General features: G+C 52.2%; 1 protein-coding gene across 1 annotated transcript; it reads right to left on the reverse strand.

The window, feature by feature from the left end:
• Positions 1-289: 289 nt before the first annotated feature.
• LOC143803870 (uncharacterized) lies at positions 290-6953 on the reverse strand. Its single transcript, XM_077281632.1, has 3 exons — positions 6899-6953; positions 4777-5775; positions 290-1672 (listed from the first exon to the last, which is right to left on the reverse strand). Exons 1-3 carry the CDS (start codon positions 6951-6953, stop codon positions 1554-1556), a joined length of 1173 nt encoding a protein of 390 aa, XP_077137747.1. The 3' UTR covers positions 290-1553.
• Positions 6954-11149: the final 4196 nt, after the last annotated feature.

Genomic DNA, 11149 nt, shown 5'->3' on the forward strand with positions numbered 1-11149 from the left:
TCAGTATGCGCTCCGTGCTTACGCATACCGCGATCTCCTGGGCCACAATTCTCATCCCTGGATGCATAACTCTGTGGAGTCCAGACTGCGCAGGCGCTTGCTCAGTTTATAAAGGCTTCGGACACAGTGATGCTCCCAGTGTTATATTATAGATAGATATGATGCGGGGGTCCGGTTCAAATCTTGCACCACAACCCATCACACTCTAGACTGCAGAGACCCGTGTGTCGTAACCAGTGCCTTCCCCCCGTCCCACCATTCCGTAATAAAAGACACCGACAATCCTGGATGGGTTGAACAGGTCGGTCACAGTTTTATTATTTGCAAAGTAGAGAAAGGCAATTACACATCGCGACGCACTCATTGCTGAAGGCCCCAGCCGATGACCGCTGGGCCAGCAAGCCGATGAGAGGTCACGAACCTTTGCCCCCCTCTACTTACCGCTGTGACATATATAAAGAAAAAATCGATTTTTTATTTTTTATTTTTTTTTTTTTTAATTTAAAATTCAAAACATTTTAACAGTAATTGCACAGTACATTTACCAGTTTATAAGGGAGGGAGGGTGGGACAACAGCTTCCAAGGGTCAGCCGGGGAGAAAGAGGGAGAACCTGGGCCCGTCACTAGAATTTAACCCCTGAGGGTGTGGCCTGACTCACCTCTTCTCCCCGGTTGGTCCGCTGGGCGTCCCAATCATGACCTCACCTGGGGAGGTAGTGGGAGGGGGGAATTTGGCACTGCACAAATTTCCCCTCTAGCTGTCCCTTAGGGGCTCTGCAGTCAGAGGCACGTTCCTTATACAGTGCCGTGCCTACCAGACTGCAGAGACCCGTGTGTCGTAACCAGTGCCTTCCCCCCGTCCCACCATTCCGTAATAAAAGACACCGACAATCCTGGATGGGTTGAACAGGTCGGTCACAGTTTTATTATTTGCAAAGTAGAGAAAGGCAATTACACATCGCGACGCACTCATTGCTGAAGGCCCCAGCCGATGACCGCTGGGCCAGCAAGCCGATGAGAGGTCACGAACCTTTGCCCCCCTCTACTTACCGCCACGGAGGATCATGTGTATGACCTACACAAGACTCCGACCCCCACACAACATCCTTAGAGCCTGTTCAACACCATCCCGCAAACCCTCCAAACTTATGTTGAGCCCGATGTCCGTGAGGTGGATGCCATCCAGTCTTAGCAAAGCAAAATTGTTCCCTTCTCACTCTTGGTGTCGAACCACAATGTCGTACTTTTCTCACACAAACTTCGACATCTTTGTGTTAATCCTTTTTCTTGCGTTTTCAATGGCTTTTACGTCCTTAGCTCCGTGCCAGACCGCTCGAGGTATTATCTCGGACCACACCACCGCCATATCTGGTAATAAACCGCCAAAGCGATCGATGTCTGTTGACATTACTGTGTACAGCTCGGCCCCTTTCCGCTTCCCAAAATCATTGCCTCCGGCATGTAGGACCAGAACCACCGGCCCCTTGGCCCTCTTAGTGATGTCGACCATCTCCGGGAAGATCTGCCGCCACCGGAGCCCTCTGATGCCTCTCTAGTTGACTTCCAGATTCGGGAAGCCAAACTTGATTCCGCCCGGCCTCAGTTTGGCCCTTTTGCGCGCCCGGTAGACAAAAGAATGCCCCACTACCCGGACTGTGGACCTACAGCTGCCTGTAAGAGACAAAAAAGTGTTAAAGCAGGTCTGGTCTTATGTATCTTGCGAAGCATGCGGATTTCCAGCGGCCCATTCTCTGCACCTCAACTTCCGATACCCCCGCTCTAGCTGTTTCGGTAGCCGCCCCTATTCGGAAGGAATGTGTCCCATATTTTTTTTTTGGAGCCACGCCGACCGCCTCTAGGCACTGTGTAAAAATCGCTTGAAATTGATATTTTGTAAGAGGGGACCCGTCGGTGTTTGAAAGAAAAAATCTACCCGGATGTATTACCATCGTATAGTGTTTAACTATTTTTTTAGCGGGCATATAGGGGCCGTCTGACGCCTTGACCAATCCATGTCCCCCTCCCGGTGGGGTCGCGTTTGGATCTACATACTCCAATGTGCAGAGCTTCGCTGCATATGACGAGGTCTTCGTTGATTAAACCGCCTACTGATTTTTTTTTTTTTTTTTTTTTTTTCTTTTTTGACTGCGGCACTAATTCACTGATGCGAAGCGCCCCGAAGGCGATTGCGAACGCAGCAGATATCAGCGTTACCTCGTATTGTGACTTGCACACTGATGAAGATATTGCAACTACGTCGTGCAGTAGCTTTAAGGAAACTGGGCGACGGCATTCCTGACTAGGTTGGAGCCCTTTCCAGCCTTTAACGGCTTGTTTGATGAGAAAATATTTGGTTATGTCCATCCACCCCAGCAGCTGAGAGAAGAAGGCTATTCCCGATAAATGACGGTACACTAATGTCCCTGACGCACCTCTACGCCTGAGCCGTTCTAAGAGTTCTACAAAGACGTCGCATCTCGCCCGGTCGCACCTGTCGACTGGCGTTCCTTGAGTTAGTGAGCACCACTCCTCCCACGCCTTACCGTAAACCTGCCAAGTAGCCGGTGTCACTGAAGCACGGATCACGGGCATCAGTGATTGGCCACCATGTCCAAGAGGGAAGGAGGACATCGTAGGCCCGATGTTTGCGCCTTGGGGAGGAAGAGTTTGAATGCCTGCCAATCGGAAGATAACAAAGAGTTAACAATTTTATCATCTACAGATGCTGTAACGGCACCAGATGTTGTGTTTGAGGCATAATAGTGCTAGGTGGCGCAACAGCGCGAGTGCTGGCTGAGAAGAAGAGGGCATGCTGTTTAGGGCTATTGCTGTTCTCAGCTGTTTGGTTAGAAATCGGATGTTCGTATTTTCCAATTGAGCCCCCATAGCTCGACTGATGTTACTACTGCCAAGATCTCTACCAGTGCTGGGTCACGGCCCCATGCGGCCGTGGTCCATAGTTCAGGCCATTGGCCTTTTCACCACTGGTCCTTGTAGATTGCCGCAAAACCATCTGCAATATTTCCATCGACCCTTAGGCCTAAATCTTTGTTTGGCGTCCCCCGCGCCATAACGCATGTATGATGTCAAGCCCGTAAATAATCTCATTTACTGTCCTCTGAGCATATTCCCGGGGACCTGTATTCATTGCCCGCATTATGAAACCATATTTCACCCATTCGTAAAGTCCACCTCAGGGACGCTTGTTCCACCGTCCGCCGGACCATTGAGTTCGCCAAAATGAAAACACTCACCGCTATCTGCTTCTGGCAGAGTGACTCCCATTGATGGAGGAACTCCTGCTCCAGTGTAGTTTATTCTCATTTGCCGTAAAAGCCCGTTCGGCATTGCTTTATCATTGATTCGTCATAGCTGTATTAACCGCCTTTTTTGGCATCGATTCAAGTAACCACCTTTTTCGGCATTAATTCCTTAGTAATCATACCATGCACACCGATTGCGTGTCGCAGGAGTAGTGACATCCGCGAACGGAGGAACTCCGACTCCTGTGTAGCTCATTTGTAAACCCTTCGGTTGAAGGATGAAAACCGGCTCCCGTTGGTTGGACTGGCTGGTAGCCCTGGGTGAAGATTCACTCAGGCTGTCAGTCAGCGATGGAGCACACAATGATTTTAATGGGCCCGCCATCGAGCCTAGTTCTACTCCTTTTTGAAAATCTTGGGAATTCGCGTGCTGATTTTAACTTGGGACTGTGCTCGAAGGGGATATAGAAGCCGTATTTAAAGCAGAAATGTGGCTGCTGCGCCGCTTCTTATTGGGATAACGGTTTAGCCATGGGCCATTGCGGTTAAGTTCACCGGGGTTAAACGTCGCAGGCGCTCTGTTTGCTTGGCGGGTACACCTGGATGCAGGGTGTCCACCTCCGCAGGAGGAGCATTCGTGTCTATATTTACAGGACCCTTGGAAGCGGCAGTATCCGTCGTTAAAAAGTAAGCCGGCCCCATGTCCGCGTCCGACCCCTGTATTCTGGCCTGCTGTCGCTGAGTGATAAGTGGTCGCTGATGAAAAGAGGGGCTGTTTTTTGGGACAGCATGAATCGTAGCCATACATCCGTCGCTTTCACTCCCCAGCCCGAGTCTGGTTGCAAGGCCAGCCGCCTGCGGAACTCCTCGTCGTACCGTTTCCATGCAGACCCGCCGTGACACTTATATGAATTATAGATTAGGGCCTGATAGATAAATAGTTCGGAACAGCGTTCTGGGTGCTTTTGGTCCATGATACAGCCGAGAAACGCGAAAGCCTGAAGCCAGTTATTCATCGTTTGCGCTATTTTTGGTTTGCTCTTATCTTGTAAACGCGCGGTATGAATTATATATTAGATCTTGGTAAATAAATAATTCGGAACAACGTTCTGGGTGATTTTAAATTATTTGCAGTAGTTTGGCAAGGGTCTGGGTTTAAAAGGGATATAAAAGCCGTTTTTAGAACCGAAATATAGCAGTTCCGCCGCTTTAACTGCTCGCCTATTCTCCTTTCCTTGTCCCCGGACTGTTGGTCGGCCGATAACAGTGACCATATATCTACGCCAGCATTATCCCAAATTTTTTGCTTTGTCTCTAACTCAACGTGCGCTCCTAGTGGGCTAACACCACAGAAAAATGCATCCTTGTGCAGACTAGCTGCTTGGGTGGTGCTAGTGTCAGTTGGTACGCCTGGGCGTGTCAACTGCTGAACTAGGGTCTTAATAGCGGCTGCCAGCTCGCTTTCTCCCGCATTTTGTGTTGTAGAGTGCTCACCGATATCAAAGAACTCACCGCTGTCAGATGCGGGCCGAGTGTCTCCGGACGGAGGTACTCTGGCTCCTGCCGTGGCGCTGTCCTGGTGCTGGCCGCCCGCCCAGGAGGATGAAGATGGCGTGCCAGCGGCCAGCGCCGTGGCACGGGGATGTCTTCTGCTGCATTGTGTCTGGTGCCGAGCGTCCCCTGGAGAGGGAGGTGCTCCGGCTTCTATTGTTTTGATGGTTCGGTGCTGGCTGGTGGACCGGGGAGGTACGTATGGCGTGTCTCCCCGTGCGTCGGCCCAGGATGGAGCACGTGACGGATGACCTCTGTCGTGTGCTCGAGGATGGGGATGTATTCTGCTGCATTGTGTCTGGTGCCGAGCGTCCCCTGGAGAGGGAGGTGCTCCGGCTTCTATTGTTTTGATGGTTCGGTGCTGGCTGGTGGACCGGGGAGGTACGTATGGCGTGTCTCCCCGTGCGTCAGCCCAGGATGGAGCACGTGACGGATGACCTCTGTCGTGTGCTCGAGGATGAGAGGCTACTGGGGCTCCGATCTCTGCCTGGTCCGTAACGGGGGGTGTCAGTGTCTGTTCCCACCGGGTACCCGCTCTGGGTGTCCGGTGAGACCGCCGCCTTTCGGCATGCGACCGGTACCGCCCGTTGTAACTCCCCGATGTCTCTGAGCCGGTTGTGGATGGTGAGCGCCATCCGGAGGAGCGGGATCTATAGTGGCTCCTGCGGCTCCTGTGTGAGTGGTGTCGGCGTCTGGAGTGGGAATGCCAACAGCTAGAGGGACAGCGGGGACGGTGGCGGGAATCTACTGATGAGGGTGAGGACAATCTGCGGCATCTATGCCTGTGATTGCCGTATCTAGGGGTTGTGTTGGGGACATTTAATTCGGGATTGGGGGGGACGTAAATTTGGTTATGGGGCGTGAGTGATGGTGCAGGGAGTAGGGCCGGGGAAGGTGCGGAGACTGTTAGGCTTGCACTGCGGGGTGAGCTTAAAAGGGGGGGGGGTGATAGGAAACTGTCTGCGATTTGCGTTTGTGACCATGGGGGTGTTGGAGGAGCACAATTTATTGTAGCTGTTTGTGCTTAGTGTGACTGTGTGCGTGCTTGGTGCGTACACTTCTGGCCGCAGAGCGTGCTGGCCGGTACGTTTAGACCAGTCAACCACGCTCTGCGGCCGTATCTGTGGCTCTGGCCCCTGACCGCCCGCCCCCCGCACAGGCAACGCTGTTGTGCCTGCTGGGGGGACATGGCAGGCCAGGAGTGGGCTGGCCATGGGTCCCCCGTGGTGCGGTCCGGGTGTAATGAGGCGCCCCCCCCGAACGATTTGGCGGGCTGGGGGCCCACAGGCTATCGCTGTGCTAACAGGGGCGTATGTGTGCGGGGCTTGATTTGGTCCTCGGCCGGCATCAGGGAGGGGAGACTCCACGCCGCTGCAGGGGACCGGCGCTGCGCCCGAGCTGATTGCCCGCGCTGCACCCCGGTCCTCCAGAGCGGCTGGTGCACAGCCGAGGACACTGGGGCGGCGGGCGGCCCCCTGCCTGCCCCAGAAAAGCTGTGGAGCTGCAGGGAGGAAGTGGGCGTGTCCCACGCTGCCCGCACTGCACCCTGGGAGGCAGGGCGGGCCTGGACTGTGTGAGAGGGGGGGGGGCATCCACTAAGTGCGCCGGGCCCCGGGCTTCAGAGCGGTGACCGGAAGTGACCGGGGCCCGGGCGCACTCATAGTATGGCGCGGGTGCCCGGGACCGGCGGGGAGCGGAACCCGGGTCAAGCGCCGCGACGCCCGCCGCACCACCCGGAGCCGTGCAAGGGGAAGAAGCACGGCGGCCCGGCAGCGCCGCCTCTGCTCCGACACGCAGGCGCTCGGGAGGACGGGCGCAGGAGTGCCGGGGGCTGGGAGCGGGAGCCCCGGGGGCTGGGAGCGGGAGCCCCGGGGTCTGCAGTGGACGGGACCGACAACATGGGCAGGCGAGCGGGGGCCAGCAGCGCAGGGGCGACAGGCGAGGGCGAGGACGAGGCCCCAGGAGGGGGGGGGGTGTGCCAGGGACGGGGCCCTGGGGGACAACGGAGAGGCTGGGGGGTGAGGAGAGGGCACAGGAAGGTGAGCACCCAGGCCAGAATTAAGGGATCGCGACCATTGCTCACCTTCCTGTGCAGCTCCCCGCTGTAGGGCCTCGACCGCAGGGGCAGCCACCGCCATCAGGATGTCCAGGACAACAACAGCTTCCAAGGGTCAGCCGGGGAGAAAGAGGGAGAACCTGGGCCCGTCACTAGAATTTAACCCCTGAGGGTGTGGCCTGACTCACCTCTTCTCCCCGGTTGGTCCGCTGGGCGTCCCAATCATGACCTCACCTGGGGAGGTAGTGGGAGGGGGGAATTTGGCACTGCACAGATTTCCCCTCTAGCTGTCCCTTAGGGGCTCTGCAGTCAGAGGCACGTTCCTTATACAGTGCCGTGCCTACCATTCATGCCACTGTTCTCGGTTGCTCTATGTGACTGTAGACATTTGATTTGAATCTTCACAGCGTTCACATCGCACGCTGTGAGGATTCTCCAGACACGGCAGCGGGCGGTTATATGACTTTGAGTATGTGACTTCCTTACTCCTTTAAACATTCTGACTAGACATGACCAATCTCAGTCAATACTCTTGCATTGATATAGTCCGCACCCATCTAGTCAGTACCTGACTGCATGTATGTAAATCACATACAGTGCCTACAAGTAGTATTCAACCCCCTGCAGATTTAGCAGGTTTACACATTTGGAATTAACTTGGCATTGTGACATTTGGACTGTAGATCAGCCTGGAAGTGTGAAATGCACTGCAGCAAAAAAGAATGTTATTTCTTTGTTTATTTTTTTTTTTAATTGGGAAAAGTTTTTTAAGAGGGTCATTTATTATTCAACCCCTCAACCCACCAGAATTCTGTTTGGTTCCCCTAAAGTATTAAGAAGTAGTTCAGGCACAAAGAACAATGAGCTTCACATGTTTGGATTAATTATCTCTTTTTCCAGCCTTTTCTGACTATTTAAGACCCTCCCCAAACTTGTGAACAGCACTCATACATGGTCAACATGGGAAAGACAAAGGAGCATTCCAAGGCCATCAGAGACAAGATCGTGGAGGGTCACAAGGCTGGCAAGGGGTACAAAACCCTTTCCAAGGAGTTGGGCCTACCTGTCTCCACTGTTGGGAGCATCATCCGGATGTGGAAGGCTTATGGAACTACTGTTAGCCTTCCACGGCCTGGACAGCCTTTGAAAATTTCCTCCCGTGCCGAGGCCAGGCTTGTCCAAAGAGTCAAGGCTAACCCAAGGACAACAAGGAAGGAGCTCCGGGAAGGTCTCATGGCAGTGGGGACATTGGTTTCAGTCAATACCATAAGTAACGTACTCCACCGCAATGGTCTCCGTTCCAGATGAGCCCGTAAGGTACCTTTACTTTCAAAGCGTCATGTCAAGGCTCGTCTACAGTTTGCTCATGATCACTTGGAGGACTCTGAGACTGACTGGTTCAAGGTTCTCTGGTCTGATGAGACCAAGATCGAGATCTTTGGTGCCAACCACACACGTGACGTTTGGAGACTGGATGGCACTGCATACGACCCCAAGAATACCATCCCTACAGTCAAGCATGGTGGTGGCAGCATCATGCTGTGGGGCTGTTTCTCAGCCAAGGAGCCTGGCCATCTGGTCCGCATCCATGGGAAGATGGATAGCACGGCCTACCTGGAGATTTTGGCCAAGAACCTCCACTCCTCCATCAACGATCTTAAGATGGGTCGTCATTTCATCTTCCAACAAGACAACGACCCAAAGCACACAGCCAAGAAAACCAAGGCCTGGTTCAAAAGGCAAAAAATGAAGGTGTTGCAGTGGCCTAGTCAGTCTCCTGACCTTAACCCAATTGAAAACTTGTGGAAGGAGCTCAAGATTAGTCCACATGAGACACCCAAAGAACCTAGATAACTTGGAGAAGATCTGCATGGAGGAGTGGGCCAAGATAACTCCAGAGACCTGTGCCGGCCTGATCAGGTCTTATAAAAGACGATTATTAGCTGTAATTGCAAACAAAGGTTATTCCACAAAATATTAAACCTAGGGGTTGAATAATAATTGACCCACACTTTTATGTTTAAAATTTATAAAAATTTAACTGAGCAACAAAACTTTTTGGTTTGTAAGATTTATGCATCTGTTAATAAATCCTGCTCTTGTTTGAAGTTTGAAGGCTCTAACTTATTTGCATCTTATTAAACCTGCTAAATCTGCAGGGGGTTGAATACTACTTGTAGGCACTGTACTTGTGGACACATGATTGTCCGCTGCCAGCACTGGAGAATCCTCCCAACATGCAGTGCAGTTGTTGTCAGGAGTAGTGATGATGAGCAAATATACTCGTTGCTCGGGTTTTCCAGAGCATGCTTGGGTGATCTCCGAGTATTTATTTATGACTGCTCGGAGATTTAGTTTTCATCACCACAGATGAATGATTTACAGCTACTAGCCAGCCTGAGTACATGTGGGCATTCCCTAGCAACCAGGCAACCCCCACATGTACTTATGCTGGCTAACAGATGTAATTCATTCAGCTGCGGCGATGAAAACTAAATCTCCGAGCACTAAAAATTACTCGGAGGACCCCCGAGCGTGCTGGGGAAAACCCGATCAACGAGTATATTCGCTCATCACTAGTCAGGATTCAAAAGTCTGACAAAAATATTTCCCCTTGTAAATAAAAATACTCTAAAATACTCCCCTCTTAGTATGCAGGCACCTGGTCTCCCAAGGCTCACGTGACGTTATGCCACGTGAGCAATGCAGCCAATTAGCAGCTGCTATTAGGGTTCGCTCTCACTGACTAAAGGTACCGTCACACTCAGCGACGCTGCGGCGATATAGACAACGAGCCGACCTAAACTAGATCGCTGGAGCGTCGCTGTTTAGGTCGCTGTAGAGACGTCAAACACAGCAGCTCCAGAACGATGCAGGAGCGATCCAGTGACGTAACGGCGACTCACTTATCGTTCTCGCTGGTTGTTAGCTCCATGTAAAACATTGCTGGCATCGTTGCTTTTGATGTCAAACATGACGATACACGCCGACCTGGCGACAAAATAAAGTTCTGGACTTCTAGCTCCGACCAGCGATATCATAGCGGGATCCAGATCGCTGCTGCGTGTCAAACACAACGAGATCGCTATCCAGGACGCTGCAATGTCACGGATTGTTGTCGTTCTCGTTTCAAAGTTGCTGAGTGTGACGGTACCTTAAGAGGAGCCGGCTGCTACGTCGGTTACGTCAATATTATTGTGTTTGTATTGGTGATTTGTTTGCTGATTTTAATTATAGATTTGCTTGCCCATCATTTCAGCTTCAGAAATCCATGTTTCTATTCAGTAACCGTAAGCAGATGAAGACATGCGAGCTGGATCTTCTGTAGACCTAAAGTGAGACCCAAGATTGGTAATCAGGTAAAGCCATCACTCCTTTACTCTCTTAGTATCTTGGGGGGGCCTAAGCCATTGTTCTTCCAGCCACTAGGCCCATTGTGTAGGTAGACCTAGTGGTGCCGTAACCACAGGGGGTCAGACATACAGTCACAGGTGGTGGGGCTTGGCCTCACAAAAAATACCTCCACCATTGCACAATTAACTTTAGAGGGGTGAGGTGTGTCCCTGCTTGATTAAAGAGCTGCTTTTGTGATTTTGCACTTTTTCTAACCCTAAAGCCTAAGGGTACCGTCACACAGTGCAATTTTGATCGCTACAACGGCACGATTCGTGACGTTCCAGCGATGCATTTACGATATCGCTGTGTCTGACACGCTACTGCGATCCGGATCCCCGCTGAGAATCGTACGTCGTAGCAGATCGTTTGAAACTTTCTTTCGTCGTCTAGTGTCCCGCTGTGGCGGCATGATTGCATTGTGTGACACAGGTTGTATACGATGTGCGCACAGTAACCAACGGCTTCTACATCGCAAATACGTCATGAAATTATCGCTCCAGCGCTGTGTATTGCAACGTGTGAACGCAGTATACGACGCTGGAGCGATACTTATACGACGCTGCAACGTCACGAATCGTGCCGTTGTAGTGATGAAAATGGCACTGTGTGACGGTACCCTAAGTCACACTAAACGACTTACCAACAATCACGACCAGCGATACGACCTGGCCGTGATCGTTGGTAAGTCGTTGTGTGGTCGCTGGGGAGCTGTCACACAGACAGCTCTCTTCAGCGACCAACGATCAGGGGAACGACTTCGGCATCGTTGAAACTGTCTTCAACGATGCCGAAGTCCCCCTGCAGCACCCGGGTAACCAGGGTAAACATTGGGTTACTAAGCGCAGGGCCGCGCTTAGTAACCCGATGTTTACCCTGGTTACC

Source organism: Ranitomeya variabilis, chromosome 2 (assembly GCF_051348905.1).
Source record: "Ranitomeya variabilis isolate aRanVar5 chromosome 2, aRanVar5.hap1, whole genome shotgun sequence".
NCBI lineage: Eukaryota > Metazoa > Chordata > Amphibia > Anura > Dendrobatidae > Ranitomeya > Ranitomeya variabilis.

Bases quoted from the DNA above. Each gene is read 5' to 3' on its own strand.
- LOC143803870 (XM_077281632.1), bottom strand. From the start codon at position 6,953: ATGGCGGTGGCTGCCCCTGCGGTCGAGGCCCTACAGCGGGGAGCTGCA. The intron at 5,776-6,898 runs GTGAGCAATGGT...CGCAAATCGCAG, and splicing joins GCGGGGAGCTGCACAGGAAG to ACAGTTTCCTATCACCCCCC. The intron at 1,673-4,776 runs GTGAGTTCTTTG...TGTCTCTTACAG, and splicing joins TCGGCCCGCATCTGACAGCG to GCAGCTGTAGGTCCACAGTC.